Source organism: Danio rerio, chromosome 8 (assembly GCF_049306965.1).
Source record: "Danio rerio strain Tuebingen ecotype United States chromosome 8, GRCz12tu, whole genome shotgun sequence".
NCBI lineage: Eukaryota > Metazoa > Chordata > Actinopteri > Cypriniformes > Danionidae > Danio > Danio rerio.
The window spans coordinates 27,396,931-27,416,150 of NC_133183.1; the positions used below are offsets into that span (position 1 = coordinate 27,396,931).

Genomic DNA, 19,220 nt, shown 5'->3' on the forward strand with positions numbered 1-19,220 from the left:
AGTTATGAGATGTCATAAGATATGTGTTATAAACGTTATACTTTTATCAGCCAAGTGATTGGCTGATTAGAAATTTGCACTAACGAACAGTTGGACAGGTGTACCTAATAAAGTGGCCGTATAAATGACTAAAATAATAACAAAAAATCTATTTTTTTATTACTCACAGCATGACTTACAAGATTTACATTCCTAGAAGCCACCCGCTCTTGCAATAAAACTGCAAATAGCTACAATATCTGCATTTCAAAACCCATTATGTTTAATCCTCGCCCACAACATGTGAGAGGTTTCATCTGTAACCTTATCCAGTAAGGCAAAACACACCAGCTAACTGATACATACACACAGATGTGGAGTGTCATGTGACACTCAGAGCACTGAAACACAAAACACGCTCTCAACTGAGGGCACATGTGGTTTAGGATGGTACTGCGACAGCGTGTTTTTCAGAAAGGATGTTTTTCTCTGCGGCTCGGAGAGAAAAGAACGAGAAGTTGCACTTCCACCCAGCTACTTAAGGTGTGGTGAAAGACCAAGAGCAAGAGGTGAGAAGAGCAGCCGTTAGTTCCCCAGAGAGCTGAATTTCATGCTCGGACAGACAGCTGAAAAGAGGTGTTAAATGCACAACGCTCGATTCGGAGATCTTATCTTTAGGGCTAATTTCAACTGCATCAGCTGAAGTTCCCTTTAAGTGGTTTTGTTTGTTGCTTGTGATGTTTGCAAGCATCACATGGCGATCAGATGGAAGAAACGAGGATATCATACAGGAAACACCCTTTCACGTCCCATGAAAAAGTTGCTTTGTGTGGAACTCTTCACAAGTTCAGGGTCAGAAAGTTGTCAGTGTTGTTGTTTAAATGAACACTTCTTTTTATTTATAAAGGATGCATTAAATTGAGCCAACGTGCATAATCCAATCACAGATTTGTATTGATTTTGCTTTTGAATATGAACAGATCAACTAAAAATTATTTTGTTTATTCAACCTATATTCAAAAGATATAGGTGACTTCTTGCTTTAGTTCAAAATAACACTTCAGTTTAGGTCAAAATTCACAGTATTAACAAACCACTAACCAACACTACTAGCATAATAAACTACTAATTAGCCGTTTATCAATAGTTAGCAAGGTCGAAGTTGAGTTAAGTTTTTGGGTTGGATTTGGGATGCAGGAAAAGAGCATACTTTATAACTACTAATAAATACTTAACATCTTAAAAATAGACTGGTAATAAGCCAGTAGTTAATAGAATGCATTGTGACCTAAACTAATGTGTTACCGAAGATTTATAGCTGAAACTGTGTTCTTTGGTGAAACAGTTCATGCATACGAATGATTACTTGCATACAGGCAAAACACCAGTGTCTACATTGATGTCTCATAAAGTGAAAAGATCAATCTGTGTAACATACTGAGATGCCATTTACACTAGTGCATTTAGTTTTCACAAGTTTCATAACAGCTACCCCTGGAATCCACACTACTCTGCCATCTTCGCCTGGATGTTTTGAAAATGCTTAAAACTTATAGTTTGAAAACATTGGTGTTCGGTTTCAATAGAGGGACTGAAGCGCAAATGTTTTTTGAAAACAGAGGCACAGCTATCCACAATCAACCTGACTGGTTCTTACTGACTATAGCATATCATTCCCTGATCCAACAAGCTCCTCAAATATGACCAGGAATGTGCCGGTTTAAGATTCTGATGGTATGATAACTTTGGACAAAAATATCAGTTTCACAATATCACTGTATTGTGATTATTGCTCTAAATTAAGATTTTTTTAAATGTCTGGATAAAAAATCATCATCATTGGATCCATACTTTTATTGACATTATGTATCTAGATATCCACTGCTCACATTCATGGTGCAAGAGAGGACACCAGAGTTTGGGTACAAACCTTGGACAAACTTAAAGGTTTACTAATTTGAATCAATGAGACATCAAAAAGCAGAAACTTCTGGTTCCAGGTCCCCTTTTTATTTCTTTTTTTATTTTTTTTATTTCATTATTATTGCCATTTTTTAATTATATATATATTTTTAAAATGTATTTATTTTTCTTTTTATATATGTTTTTCCTTTTTATAGTAATTTAAGGTTTCCTGTTTGGGCTTCTAATAACTTTCATTGTCATAGGCCTCTTTCAGCACGGTTTGGAATACCTATTTCTATTTGTCTATCCCCATGCTTCTATTTATTTATTTTTACTCACTTTACCCTCAAGACAGATTTGGCTTGTTGCATTTTTTGCTTTGGAAATTAGTTTTATGTGTATGTATTTGTGTGTGTGTGTGTATATGTATAAATATTAATTTATTTTATTATTTTTATTTGTTTTAGTATGTCCTTGTCATTAATCTTCAGTTTTTCCTTTTTATTGACAATATTTTATTATTGTTATTGCTGGCACTATTATTAATACTATTATTTAACAATCTGTAATTAATCTGTAATTAATCTGTATATTGGTTATTACATGTATATCTACGCACTTTGCTATATGCTGATTGTCTACGGCATGTTTTTCTGTGTTCAAAAAATACAAAATAAAGAAAAATTTGATGGAAAAAAACTGTCTGGGTAAAAAAAAAAAACTTTTTGTTGGATATAAATGAAACTATTACACTGTTCATGTCTATAGCATGCTTGGTTGTACTGTTGGTGCATAAGCAATTTGTTTTTCAAATGTTTGTTGAATCGTGGACTAAATAAAAAAGGACCATTTCACAACCGGTAGACTACAAGTATGAATGCTGGCAAAATATGTGCATGCCCATTAAACACAAGTGTTAAAATGTGTTTATCATCGTATTCACAGAGATTGTTTTTCCTGGACCCAGTAGAAACATTCATTCATTTTAAAACACTGTTTTAAAACGAAAACATACGAGTGTAAATGCAGCCTGACATTGACAACAATACCTCCTGAGCAGTCCTGAGAATGTTCACAACAACAAGCAATTGACTTACTTTTTATAAAAGCATCAAGCACCACAGTTTTTTTTTTTCAGTTTAGCTTTTTAAAAATCTGTCCACTTGAAGAATAAAAGAAGTGGCCTACATTTTGAACGATCCAAAAGTCAGTAAATAACCAGTATGTTTTCATTTCTGGGTGAGCTCTACCTTTAAGACTGTCAAACTGTATACCACACACAAAGGGGCTATTTTAAACTACACTTTAAAAGCAGTAACAAACTTAAACCTACCAGTTCCATCTTCCACATTCTCGACCTCCATGACCTCAGTGTTGATGCGGCCTCTGAACACATACTGCGGCCCGTTGATGGATTTCGTCCTTTTGGTGGATTTCTTCCCTGACACTCTGCATGTGGAACAGTGAAAACATGAGGCAAGTTTTTAGGTCAATCAATCTGATGGTTGTTTTATATTGTTTACATCTTTCTAGTTATGTATTTGAGTAAAATAAATTCTATAAGCTGATAAAATTTCTTCTGAATTTAAAAAAATACGTAAAAAAGAGTTTGTTTAAGATGCCTATACTTTTTTTGTGATTTTATTGTACATGTTAAATATGATACATGCAATACAAATAGCTTTTCATTTTTCCCGTTGCGCACATACACATTTAGGTTCTACAAAAAAAAAAAAAAAAACTATATATATATATATATATATATATATATATATATATATATATATATATAGAATTAAAATAAAAATCAATTAAATAATAATATTAAATAAAAAATATTTTACTCTAAAAAATAAAATAAAATAAAGGAAAATAATAAATCATAGCAAAAATTCTACTCTTCTAAAATAAATGAAGGGTCCATCTTCTTTATGTAATGTAAAACAGCTTGCCAAGTGAGAAAAAACATCTCAGCACCACTTTTTCTTAGGTCAGGTGGTGTAGAGTAAGCGTAGAAAAGGCAATCCCATTTATCTTACTTATATTAAAACATATGGACTGTGTTGTAATACCAAATATTAAAAGAATGGCCTCGGGTTCTACATAGGTATTTAATGGGCCAGAGAGAAATTTAAATACTAGCTGCCAGAAATCCTTTATTTTAAACAAGACCAAAACATATGATATAGAGTGGCTGGCTCAATATTACACAGTCACAATTAGGCTCTATATTCAGTTTAAACTGGGCTAATTTCACTTTGAGCCAATATAATCTATGTACTACCTTAAACTGTATAACTCTTATGTATTAAACAAATTGAAGATGAGTGAATATAATTTAAAATGGATTGCCACATGTCTTCTGATAATTCTATTTCCAGTTGCAGCTCCCATTTTCGTTTTAATTGCACTAGGGGTTGCAGATTATAGGATTTAATTACAGATTTTTTTTTGCCAATAAGTCCCTTTAAGTAGGGGTTAAGCTCCAAAATAGAGTCAAGCAGGGAGGAGGAAGGCAGTGATGGAAAGTGGCTCATTGAGGAAGATGCTTAAATTAATTTTTAAAGTGGGGTGACATTATGGAATAGTCTGGAACAGATCAAAACAGAAGAGAAAACTTTTGGCTAAAAAAAAAAAAATTAAACCGTTTAAAAACATTTATTATTAAAGGAATATGAAGAGAGGCGATTGTGAAATCGGAACAAAATTATGAATTTATTCTGTAATTGGTTAGTTTTCTCCAGAAGAAAAATATTATCAGACATACTGTGAAAATTTCCTTGCTCATTTGGGAAATACAGTATATATATATATATATATATATATATATATATATATATATATATATATATATATATACATATATATATATATATATATATATATATATATACATATATATATATATATATATATATATATATATATATATATATATATATATATATATATATATATATATATATATATATATATATATATATATAATGTATTTCACAAATGAGCAAGGAAATTTTCACAGTATGTCTGATAATATTTTTCTTCTGGAGAAAGTCTTATTTGTTTTATTTTGGCTAGAATAAAAGCAGTTTTAAATTTTTTAAAAACATTTTAAGAACAATATTATTTGCCCATTTAAGATTTTTTTTTCAATAGTCTACAGATCAAATCATAGTTATACAATAACTTGCCTAATTAACCTAACTTGCCTAGTTAACCTAAGGAACATAGTTAAGCCTTCAAAAATGACACTTTAAGCTGTATAGAAGTGTCTTAAAAAATATCAAGTAAAATATTATTTACTGTCATCATGGCAAAGATAAAATAAATCAGTTATTAAATGAGTTATTAAAACTATTATGTTTAAAAATGTGTTTGAATGAGGAAATTTGTAACGGTCAACATGGCGAATGAAGCCTGGTCTACTAGTACAAGAGCCAATCATCAATCGCTATAGACCGATGTTTCTCCAGGGTAGAAGCTCGGACCAGACGTGTGTTTTTACAACAGTTTGATGGTCAACAATAGGACTGGAATCTCAGCGAATACTTGCTTCACAAACATAAGAAATACATCCAAACAAAGCTTGAAATCGCTACTTTTAAATAAACCCACTACACTTAAGAAAAAAAAAGTTTCTTAGTTTTGAAATCTTTATGAAACCAAAGCGAGGTACAGTCCATCCTGTCAAACACATATCACATGACAGCTTCAAAACGATTTATGACTTCAGTCATTTCTGGAGGAGATTTGCCATTAAGACCAAATTGTGAATTACTTACAGAAGACCAGCGCGATCTGACAAAGCATTATCCAGAGGATGATAATGTGTAACATGGCCCATAAATGAGGTTGGTGTCATGATCTCCTTCTTTTCAAGTGAGTATGCTCATTAGCTTGGACTAAAAAAATACTGATTTTGTTTAGTTCGAACCTTTAGAAATTAAATTTATGAGACAGCCGTTGTTTAATTTAATTGGTGATTCCAAATATGTAATGTAATCGTAAGAATGGCAGACAATTTTGTAGAATAACTGTGATTTGTGTAATAATAAATCTAGTATGTTCATTTTACTGGTATCTCTCTCTTTTCTTTCTCAATAACTGTTTCTTTCACAGTTTATTTCAAAGGGACAAAATGATGTCTTTATTTGTTGTTGTGTTTACAATGCTGATTTTCTTGAACGCCTAACCTTGACTTCCTCTTGCAGTAGACTAGGAGGTTGTCAAACAGGAAGAAGACTCGTTCCTGAATGTTTCCAGCTGATATCTTCAACAAGTTGCCTTGGAGTAGCAGTTCAGTACAAATATCAGTCAAGTTTGTTCCCTGGAAAATAAAAAACAAAAAATCATCTTTATCAATGCCATAACAAAGAACATTAGAGCATTTTCTGCTGTGTGAACAAGTTCAACAATTACGTTTTAGGCAAAAGTAATTATTGTTGCTGCAAAACTAAAAGTATGAATAATTGATTTGAATCTATCGATCCATTCATCGATCCCATCAACAAGTGGACATTTATTATGGCCTTGTTTACAATTTCCTTGTGTTTTATTAACAGACAATGCATCTACATTCATTAAAATATAATCTGTTCATTAATCACGATGCTCATTCCATCTAATCTTTAGATAAGATCAGCCTCTCCTCACTCCCAATGCTTCCTATTGGACTAAAAGCAAAAACAATTAAATGCATTACAAAAGCAGCGCCTTTGTCTTTATGGATTGAACAGGATAGGTTTGGTCCTGTTCAATATGCCAGAGCATCAGAAATCGACTGGACTCGTCTGCTGTGGTTCATGCTGACTCTAAACAGGATGTGATTTCCAGCGGTCGCAGGTGTGGGTATGTGTGTGTGTGTGTGTGAGAGTGTGTGTTTGATAAGCAGACTCCATTTTTCCAGCTTAATCAATGGCGTGTCCAGACGGTTCAATTAGAGAGATGGGAATCTGCTTCCCGCTTGTTCTGCACTATTTACCTATAAAGGTGAAACACTCCGGACTAAATGGAAACTTAATGCATTTGCTTTTAAATCAGAGCCCACATCCTGAAACACTGTACAGTATATCTTAGGTAAAGTACAACCTGTTTTTTAAGCTCTCATTGTATGTTGAGTTGAACAGATACCTGATAACTAAGAAGCATTAAAACTTTAAAGAAAAAATGGATAATATTCATTTGATTTTCAACTACTACTATTATTATCATTATTATTATTATCATTATTATTATTATTATTATTTTAATAACAATATTACCATATTATTTATTTTTATTATTAAAATTAATTTTATTGCTATTATTATATGAAATTGATATTAATACATATTTGTAATATCTAATAAATACAATAATAATAACTATATTATTTTTTATTATTATTATTATTATTATTATTTTGAATTATATTTTTATTAGCAATATTAACATATTATTATTAACATTATTATTATTATTATTATTGCTACTATTTTTATTATTTATAATAATAATTATATGAAATTTATATTAATATATACATATAAATTTGTAATATCTAATAAATACAACAATAATAATAAATCTTATTACTATTTTTTTTATTATTATTATTACTATTGTTATTTTATTAGCATTATTAAAATTTGTAAATAATTTTTAAAACATTATTATTATTGCTATTATTATATAATAAAATTATTATTATTATAAGAAATCGATATTAATATATATATTTGTTATATGTAATAAATACCATAATAATAATGTTACAATAACCAGCGATCATTCTCCGGAGATCGCTGGTTTCCACTATACCAGGACTACACTTCCACATATCCCAGGACTACATTTTCATAAATGCACTTCTTCCAGACACGCACGCCTGATTATTTATCTATCCTGATTACAATCACCAGCTGAACCTTGTCAAAGACTGATAACACACCATACAAAAGGCACTCATGAACTCATCCAGGGGGCCGAGTCTTGTTAGCTGTACCAGTAGCATTACGAAGCGTTTTCCCTGTCTGGTTTTCCTGAGTTTAGACCTTAGCCTTGTTCATCCGTGTTCTACTGTTTAGCCGCCTGCCTTTCGACCTGTTGCCTGTTTATATGACTACGATTCTGGATTTGCCTGCACTTACCTGTTTGTACCTGATTTGACCACTGCTTGCCTGACGCTGAATAAACCTGCATATTGGATCTTACATTCTGTTGTGGTGTCACTCCCGTCGTTAAATAATGATAATAATAATAACATTTATTACTATGATTATTTTTTTAATTATCACTAATATTATAATTTTGTATTAACAGCATTAACTTATAATTTTTATTATTGCCAATTTGCCACTATTATTATTATTTTTTATTATTATTATTTTTTTATTACTGTCACAAATATTATTGTTTTTATTAACATTATTAACAGTATTATTATTTTATTATTGTTAACATTTTTTATTTTTGCAATTTGCCACTATTATTATAATTATTTTAATGATTATCACTATTATTTTTATTATTATCATTAATATTATTATTATTTTTAGTAACATTATTAACATATTATTATTTTTATTATTATTAACATTATTATTGTTGCCTATTTGCCATCATTATTATTATTGTTATTATTATTATTATCATCACCATCATCATCATCATTTTATTTTAGTCACTAATATTATAATTTTTATTAACATTTTTATTATTAACATTATTATTATTGCCAATTTGCCACTATACATTTTCTTCTTGTTCTTCTTCTTCTTCTTTTTATTATTATTATTATTATTATTGTTATTATTATCCTCATCATCATCATCATCAATATTTTTTGTCACTAATATTTTTATTTTTTATTAACATTATTAACCTATTATTACTATTATTAATATTATTAACATTTTTATAATTGCAATATGCCACTTTTATTCTAATTGTTTTAATTAATATCACTACTATTTTTTATTATTGTAATTAATATTATTTTTATTAATATTATTAACATATTGTTATTTTAATTATTATTAACAATATTATTATTGCCTATTTGGCATTATTATTATTATCATCATCATCATTTTATTTTAGTCACTAATATTATTATTTTTATTAACACTGTTAACCTATTTTTATTATTAACATTATTATTATTGCCAATTTGCCACTATTCTTCTTCTTTTTACTATTAATTTTCTTCTTCTTCTTATTATTATTATTATTAATAATATTATTATCATTTTTAATATTATTATTATTATATTATCATCATTATTATTTTATATTATTTTTGTCACTAATATTTTAATTTTTTTAACATTATTGTTGTATTAGTATATATTACATTATTATAATATATGAAATTATTTTATTAATTAGTGTTCACATTCTTTAACATTTGAGTAAATAGTGGCAGTTTTAAAGACAATATCCTAAAATAATCCCCCGATTCTCATATGCAGGAATGTTGTTGCTGAGGTGTGATGGGCTCAGAAAAATAACCCAACAGAAGCCAGACTGCACAGTATGCAATAAATTGTGAGAATTTTAACCATCTAAGCACACTTAGCACTCACTGCCGGCTATAGAAAACGCCCCACTTTGTACAGCCACTCAGTACTGCATCAGATAAATCAATAAAGAGGGTTAATGGACAGGGTACAAAGAGCAAGAAAAAGAGAGGATGAAGACAAAGTAACTATAGGGTTCAGAGAAAACAATGAAGAAAAAGAGGAAAGAGACAGACTAGAAAAGAAAAAAGATCAGCAAAGTGTTTGAAAGAAAGAAAGAAAGAAAGAGGGAAATAAAGAGAGAGGGAGGAGGGTAAAGCGAGTATGTGGTGTCACACTGGTGCATGTTACACAAAACTAACACATCTCCATGGTATCAGGCCTTTGTGTTTGGACTTCCTCTTCCTGCATCCTAAGAAAATGTCATCAGTAGACACAAGGCGACACTCATCTTTTGAAAGCCTACTCTAAAAAAGTAAAAATTTTAAACACAAAGCACACTGTTCTCCAAAAGAAACCCTGGTTATTAAAGCTTGCATGGCTTAATATTATGTAAAGGTTTGTTGCTGAAATATGTAGTAAAACGTTGAAAAATGTGCATTGTTTAAAAAAAAATCATAAATTTTACACCATGGTGGACAATTTTATAAGTTGATTATAAGTGATTATAAATAAATATTATAACAATTTTACTCTGTGAGCTAGTGATGCTGTCTGTGAATATTTATATACACATGAGTAAAGGCCCATGCACACCAAGACGTTTTTTGCTCACGTTTTCCGTCAACGTTTAACGGCTCGTGACTATATAAAGGGCGTCAATGTGATTCTGCACCCAACATGCAAAACACCAGGCGCAAAAGCGTCATTTAAAAAAAGCGTCTCATGCCCAATTTTATTTTTTATTTTTTTGACGCGCCGCGTTAAAACCTTCTCCACCTGCTGAAGTTACAGTAAACAGCACTTGGAAGCGCTTAAGCGCAAAACTGTCAATTCAAGCGCTCTTCTGCTTGACGACAGTGAAAATCGCTTGAGTTTGAAGTTCAAATTGAAAACAGCATTGCAATTCTCAAGCAAATCAAAATGAGCATTGCAATTGACTAGACGTGTTTTGTAAAGGTAATGCTATAAAAATGTTTTGCAAACATATGTAGTTTTTTTATTATTATTTAATTCCAGATACGATAGGTTTTTTATTTGCACTGCTTGATCTTCATTTGCAGTTCTTTTTTTGTTTGAAAATGTCCTTTTTATTTCACAAAAATCTATTTTCGCTTTGCAATTTTTAGAGATTTGCATTTATTTATTTTTTGCTCAATAGTTTATTTTTTGTTTGCATTTTTTTTGCAAATATATATGGCCGTAGATTGACTCGATAGAAAAGCTTTTTTTGAACTCCAAAAAGTTTTTGCTCCTAAAGGGGGAAAAGTTCAAGAAACTTTTGGAGCATTTTTGGAAAAAATGGATTTCCCCTTACAAAAATAAATAAATAATGTAGACTCTGCGTCCACGAATTTGTATGCTTTCAATTGTTATTTCGTGATGTCTAGAAGATATCCGCATGGGGAAAAACTCTGGTAATTTACAGTAAACAAGTTTTTGAACCACATAGTAAAGTGCATAATGTGTACAACTCTTTGCTAACAAATACTACAGAACACTGTAGCATAGTAAACTGTAATAAATACCAAAACGTTAGTGTAAACTATGTTGGTGCACTTGATAGTGTGTAATTATAGCATAGAAAACTGAAGCTAGTTGAGTAATTTGTTTATTACTACAGCTGAGTTGTACCAAAGCAACAATAAAATTACTACAACAGTTTAATTCAAGTAAATATCTATATTATTCATCCAAACACTTTAGTATTTACTATAGTATTTTTTTCATGTAACCTAATAGCTTATACAGGATGTATCGCCTCAATGACAGGCAAATTTGTTTGTTTTCGAAGAAAACTCTGCCCTCTTCATGATATAAGGATCATGCCCAACATAAGTGATTATTACTATTTATATCTCCTTTGAAATATGGTATAAATCGCAAAAATACGGACTTTCCTCTATGTCTCCAATTTAATTTTTTACTTCCTGCCCTCCATCTGAATTTCGAACATCACCAGAACCACGTGATTGAAAACAACCTATACATAGATTTAGTATACTATGACCTACATCTCTGAAGGTGTGTGTATGGTTATTTACTTTATTTGTATTTTGAGTTGTTCTAATGTAAAAAGAGTGATCAAATACCAAATTGCATGGCTTTCATTTGAAAGTTTCTGTCAAAGGACAACTTTGTTTTTACCATCTTACCACTGATACCTTTGAGGCATTTAATAGACCACAGCTACTGAAAGGATCAGCAACGGATCTAACTTTAAACCAGATGCCATACCATTACGAAACAGTAGCGACAGAAAACTGTAGATGCCTTCCTGGCATAATAAAAACCTGCTGATGGTTGTCATGATGAGGCAGACACTGAGGGGGAAAGCTTAAACTTATTGAGAGTTTCACTGGATTTACTAAGTGTGCAGTGTCCTCTAGATGTGACTAAAACATTTGTCAGCATGTTTAGTGTCTGGTGTTTTTTCTCTGTGTAGATTTCACATGTTATCTGGGACATTTAAGGTACTTGAGAAGACAAACTCCACACAATGAGGCATCGTATGAGTAATTCATTTTTCGAGTTGAGTTGTAGTAAGAATAGCAATGCAGCCACTTGATTGAAGTGAAGAACTGAACATAAAACAACCTCATTGCAAAATTACTGCAATAACATAAATCTTTTATGGCTATTATACTACATATTTCAGTAATGTACATCATTTACATTATATAGCTAGAAGTCATACTCTAAAACCAGCTTGTAAAACTTCTTGTGAAAGATGGTTGAATATTGGTTATTGATAACGCAGCAATGTCAACATTAGTACTGTATACTTGACAGTAGACCTACCTACTGTCATTGTATTTTTTTGCCTTCATCTCATTGTCTCTAACATTCTATATATATATATATATGTGTGTGTGTATTAGCGCTGTCAAAATTAGTGCGTTAACGCATGCGATTAATTTTAAATAATTAACGCGTTAAAAAATTAACGCAATTAACGCAGTTGCAGGTTTTTTTTTTACTTCCTGTTTTGGTGGACGTGTGTTTAACATGCAAGAAATGTGGATAAGACCAAGGAAGCATTTTTTGAAGGCAAGTTTCAGTATAAAACAATTAGTTGCATCACAGGTTATCCAGAGTTTCATGCAATTTCGGGTTTCATTTTTAACTTTCTGTTGTAAGTTGATACCGCATGGCGAACAGAAAGAAAATCCTCCGCATTTTGTGACTCGGTGTTCCTTTTATGGTAATAAAATCACTGCTTAGGCTACACGGTAGAATTTTAATAAGAGTATAATCTTAATCATATTAAAATCGAAGTATTGGTGTCTTATGTACATGTACTCAGAAAGTCTCTGGTGAAGTCGCGAGCTGTCAAAGACAGGGCATTACTCTGCCTTTCAGCATGAGCACTCCAAGTTTAGCGTGTTTCATCATTAAACGCAACGAAAGCGTCTGCTTCGCGTTGTTGTGTCAGAATCCTTGTGAAATACAGTAATACTTTAGAACGCTTAGTTTAAGCAAATTTGATGAACACGATCACGCGTGTTGCATCTGAAGGGAATCGCTCCAGCGCGTTGTGTGTGTGTCTGTGTCAGGCCCGTTGAGGGGTGTCAGAGGTGGAGTGAGCGACGTATCTGAGTAGGGGCGTGTGCGCGTGAGACGTACCTGAAGTCTAGGAGGGATGCGGTGGAGAGGGGTGTGCAACGTATTTAACGACCGTTTTGTGAGAGATTATCATTCATTTGCGGGTATCCGGGAGTCTCTGTGCATTTGCGGAATACTCCTAGTTTTAGCAACTGGATGAATGTAAAGGAGGATTTAGCAAAATTGTTTCTACTTTATAATTAATATTCTCAAATAAAACTTTACAATGAGTGCAACTGTTTGTATTCAATAGTTTATTATTATAATTTTCCATTTTCCATATATGTAATGCCTGTATTTTGGCATTTTTTTGCAGTCCACTTAAAATCCAACATGGAAATCAATGTTTTTTTATTGGCATTGATTGTTTTGAAATTTAAATGTCATTAACATGCCTGTGTTTTAATTCCTGTAATAAATATGGCTGTCAAGCACGATCTTGATGGTTTATTGTGGGTATGTTGTTTACATGAATAAATCTGTTACAAAAATTCTAATAACAATTATATATTGAATTTAAATTGTTTTTGTCTTGCGTTTACATTAATTTTACATTTGAATAGCCAAAATTACAAGTTTCAGTATTTTAAATACGATTAATCGCGTTTCATTTTTTTTAAACAGTGCGATTAATTAGTAAATTTTTTTAATCGATTGACAGCACCAATATATATATATATATATATATATATATATATATATATATATATATATATATATATATATATATATGATGAAAGAATTGGCAATTTTGGGTGAACTATCTATAAGGGTGCACTCACACCAAACTATCCAAATCGTGCCTGGGTGCGTTTCCCAGTTCGTTTGATAAGCACAAATGCTCCGATTCTGGCCCGGCTGGTAGAGGTGTGCCAATGCGCTACTCGATAGGGCATTGGTGCAGCACGCTTGTAGTGAGAGTGCAAATTACGCCTGAGTCCGAAACTTAAGATGCAACGTCACTTTTAGGAGACTGTTTCATATGGATTAATTACTATATCATTCATACTTTTCAATGATTGAGAATTGTCATGTTTTATTAAATATACAACCCTCCGCAGCATGTCAGCTGCACCTTCAATAAATCTCCTAATATGTGCAGCACTATGACTTTTATGATAATTTATAAGAATCAAAAATTGAGGATTGGTTCAGCAAAATATTTGACTGTGCTTCACTGCATCTCAAATGACTTAACATGTTACCAAAAGATACATCAAAAGCAAAGTCCACTGTGCATCTCTTCTATTAAACTAAACAGTCACATCATTGGTGTGCTCAGGCTCGGAGGGAAAAATGCAGTGTGAAAACAGGCTGTCGGGGGAGAAGGACGGGAGACAATCGCACTTCGGCACAGTTCAACACAAGTGTACATAGTGTGAGTATACCCTGAGAGGTCCAACTGATTCTGGTCTGTTTCTTTAAAACCAGCAACTTAGGAACCAGCCCAAACTTGATGCACCATGTATGAGAACTACTAGATATATCTGAAACTCACCTCCCAGCCCTCTATGTGTGACTGTAATATCTCAAGAGCCTCTAATTTCTCCATCTGCCGCTTGGTCTCGTTGATGTTGCAGCACACAGCTTTCATGGCCTGCAGGGCTTCCTCTACAGCAGGGTAATCTGAATGCTTCTTAGGAGTTCTCTTCAAAAGTTCCTGAAGAGCAAACAGCAGGTACATGCTTGTGTTACACAGTGGCGCGTCTACTGTCTGTTGAAATTCTTCAGATACTGTGTACTAGGAATATAATGGAGTGTCTAATGGTCGAAATTAAACCCTTTTTTATTAGTGGTGCTTGTTCAAAAGAAAAATATTTAAATGTACATTACCATTTGGTCAGTTATATGCTGTGTAAATAGTGCAACTGATTAATCAAAATAAAGTGAGTTTTTGCTTAAAACAAGCAACATAATCAGACAATGGGGGTAACCAAAATAAACTTGTCTTCGCTTTGAAACAAGATTATTTTGGTTACCACATTGGCAGATTATTTAGCTTGTTTTAAGGAAAAACTCATTCATTTTGGCTAATTATTTCTAAAACTAAGACAATATTTTTGCTTGTCTAAGAAATGCTTCTTCATTTAGAAATTTTTAGATATTTGTACAAGAAATGTCAAAAACTCCCAAGAAAATAATTTTTTGCAGTGTGTTTATATAGACATCGATACAATTATTCAGCAATTATGCATGGAACTGTCACAAATGACAGTAAATGCATCTAAAATGCATTAAGCAGCAAATCAGCTTATTATAATGCTTTTGTAACGATTATTTGTTAATGTAAATCATTTAACTCTTGTTTACAGTTACAAAGTCTAAAGATTTTGAATATTTTATTATATCATTTATTGATTCTTGCTGTATATATCTCAGACAAGAATTTGTGGCACTTAAAATTGTGTTGCACGAAACGATACTTTAGTCTATGTCCTAAGTAAATCATGATAAAAAAATATATGTCACTGGTGTATTACATGCCTGTAGCCTTCGAAAGATCCACCCCCCCACACTGACAAAGTTCCAGAATTTGTCCCTTACATGAGCTCAATTGTTCTATTTTGACTGCTATACCATAATAAATTGTGAAAATAACCCATCAAAGGCTTTAAGACCAAGTGGAATTTGACGTAAAAGAAGTCATCTTTCACTGACCTACTGTACTGTTGTTAAATAGAGAAAAACATTTTACAAGGAATTTTTATTGTGAATCTTGGACCTTACTTTCGAAAAAAAATCTGACCAATAAAATAGTGTGAAGCACAGAAAGTGGACCATATTACAGTTAATTATAATAGTAATTTTGCTATTGTTGTTATTTATTTATTTTCAAATGTACTCATTATTATGTTTGAATTTTTCAATATTCAATTGGCCAAATTCTGACTGAGGAAAGTTGAATGTGCTGCTCAGTTTGTTACTTGCCTAATAAATGACATTAAGATTTGCAGTTTTTAAACTTTAAAATTTAACAGATATTTTTTTCTAATGATATATGATACAATAAATATCTTTTTTAAAAATGTATCTTTTTTTCTTCATATTTCTTCATTTTAAATCTCAAGCTCAAAAAAGTGCTTAAAATGTCACTAAAATGCAACATTTAAACTTCATAATTAAATAGAAAATGAGGCATATAACTGCAAGGAGAAAAAAGAACCACCCCTTTCAGCAGGCTGGCGATGAAACTGTATTACTCACATAAAAATAACAGTAAACTAATCACATTCTAAAACGTCAAAAGAAAAAAATTCTATAATTCACTGTTTTATTATACTGATGCACAAAAACCCGTTTCCAACCATGTCCCAAAAACAAACAACATCTTTGCCTATAACGAAAAAGGTAGCCTTACCCTTAATAGCAAAGGGTATTTACAGATCCTCTGTATAGGCGAGAGGAGATACCCTTCAAGAGGAACATCTGTGCTCTTCTTACCACCTAACAACATGAGGTGCTGAAAAAAAAAAAAAAAAAAACACATGACCTGATTAATTCAACATCCTTCTATCTAAACAGATACATGTTGAGTTTCCATGGAAAGCTCTGAACGACACTCTCGATTTCTACAGTATAACTTTAGGTATCAGTTTCACTTCAAATAATTTTGGAGATTAAAATTAATGAGTGTATGTGTAATGTTTATTCACGACAATCAGCAATGAAATCTGTTGCTGGGTTACAAATGCAGAACTGAAGTGACAGTACTGGCGTATGAGGGATTTTCGTCAGAATATGATATAATAAAAATGATGGGATTTTTTTTTGAAAGCATCAGACATATAAGTGGTGCTTACCAGCAGAAAAGCCCGTATGTGAGGGATCTTGTTGAGCTCCATCAGTAGTCTGAGTGCTTTCTCATGGTTACTACAGTACTCGCCATACACTGAAAAACGCACTTTCTGTAGAGGAAACAAAAGAGTTATACTTCAAAATACTTTTTGTTTTTTTGGAATGAGACCATCTAAACCAGGGGTGCCCAAACTTTTTTAATGAAGGGCCAAAAACCAAACTTGATAGAGTGTGATGGGCCGAAGCTAAATATACCAAACTGTATTAAATTATTTGCCATAGTAACTTTACTAATTTAATAATATTTAAAAAAATAAATAGAAAAAAAATATTTAATCATATTAATAATAATTACTTTTTTTTTTACAATACTGTACTTATAATACAATAAAACCATAAACAATCTCATTAACACAATGGAGTTCCATGCTTTTTTTAAATTCGCAAAATAACCTTTTTTACTCGATAGTGAAATGTCCTATAAGTGTGATTTTAGTAACGTGCCACACACATATACTCTATTTGTCGACATCTAAAATGTGCTTAAGGATTTCATGGCTCTAAAAAATCCAATTAATTCACAATATTTAATCAAAACTTTTTATTTCACTTTGCTTTTTTTTGTAGTTGTTCAATTAAACAAAAATGTTAATTTAGTGACTATCTCTGTTGAAGGCATTTGCCCCAACCTTACCCATTCTTCTCTCTCTCGTCTCAGATGAGATCATGGGCCAAATCAAATGTTACTATGGGCCACGTTTGGCCTGCAGGCCCTAGTTTGGGCATCGCTGATCTAAATAGATTTATATGCATTTTTTGAGTAGAAAAGAGGCTTTTGTGCTCTGTTGAAGACTTAGTTTAACACAAAATGAAATTTCACACACAATTCACTCAAGTAATTACTGTCTTTTTTTCTGTTGAACACAAGAGAAGATATTTTAAAGAATGTTGGAAAACTATAGCCACTGATATACATAGTAGTAAATACTATGGAAGTCAGTGGCTACAGTTTTCCAACATTCATCAAAATATCTTCTTTTGTGTTTAACAGATGAATGAGACAGACTTGGAGTCACTTGAAGTTAAATAAACAATCAGAGAATTTTTTATTTTTGGGTGAACTACTGTATCGATTTGACATCCCTTAACTATTAAACTCAAATGCTAAGGGGACGAGTGACAAGGAGAAAGAGTTTCAGGTAGTGAAACTGCCAAAGAAGCATAGAGACGCAGTCACTCTGCCACACTTTATTCGAAACAACACAGGAAGTGAAATCGAAGTGCATAGGTTACATCTAAAGGCCACACCTCCTCTACAAGCCACAAAAGCTACAGTACATGGATACAGGAAGTTGAGAGAAAAAAAAAGAAAGAAATGCAGCTCATCTTTATTCACTTTAACATTGAGCAGTTTAAATCTCCGATAAAACATGGGATAAAAAGAATCTGCACAAGGTTCCCATACGAAAGTTTGCAGGGGACGTCATTCAACTGCTATTTTAAATCATCAAAATGTGGAGTATGTAGTGACCAAATATGTATAAACAAATAAAAACTTGATTAATCATAAGAGCTCTGCACACATGTGGTGAAGTGCTTTTAAACAGCTTATACTCTTAATATGGTCCAACATTTTGTTTTGTTTTTTAGGAAAAATAATTATTGCAATAAAAATGATAAATTATGTAGTAAAGTAAAATGAACAGCTGTGTATTCCAAAATGTGTTAACTTGCTCGGAAACTTCCTCACACCCTCTGACATGCTAACCAGAGCCTAAAGAGAAATTTGATAATTTTAACATCGATATTGATAATAATTAATAGTATAATGTGTCTCTCTTTGCAGGACAAGAGCTTGGGTGGCATCTTGGATGGCACACTTTCTTTTGAAGGTCATATTCATAATTTCACACAGACTTCATATTTATTACTGCATAATTATTACTTGTCCTTCTCTCAGAACTAATAATACTGCAATTTTCATCCATGCACTATTCACTTCACGTAATGACTACTGCAGTGCTCTTCCTTCTAAACTTCTCCATAAACTCAAACTGGTTCAGAACTCTGCAGCTTCTGTCATTTCTAGGATTTCATTTCACAATTTCACAAACAAGCCACACCACATATTATCAGCTTCACAGACTTCTAAAAAGTATCCCATCAATTTTAAAATATTTCTCTCTTTTAAGGCACTTCACAATCTTGCTCCTCAACATCTCACCAAACTTCTCCAAATCTATACCCCTTCTCACACTCTTAGATCATCTAACTCTA

General features: G+C 31.8%; 1 protein-coding gene across 7 annotated transcripts in view; it reads right to left on the bottom strand.

Annotated features, from left to right (window-relative positions):
* Positions 1-19,220, bottom strand: part of prex1 (phosphatidylinositol-3,4,5-trisphosphate-dependent Rac exchange factor 1) — a 161,155-nt gene that overhangs the window by 75,414 nt on the left and 66,521 nt on the right. For all 7 annotated transcript variants that reach the window (XM_073910421.1, XM_073910422.1, XM_073910420.1 and 4 more), the window contains 5 exons: positions 16,949-17,053; positions 16,507-16,608; positions 14,647-14,808; positions 6,078-6,211; positions 3,218-3,333 (listed from right to left, as the gene is read on the bottom strand). In XM_073910421.1, the coding sequence (XP_073766522.1) occupies positions 3,218-3,333; positions 6,078-6,211; positions 14,647-14,808; positions 16,507-16,608; positions 16,949-17,053 (619 nt within the window). The remainder of the gene's footprint in view (positions 1-3,217; positions 3,334-6,077; positions 6,212-14,646; positions 14,809-16,506; positions 16,609-16,948; positions 17,054-19,220) is intronic.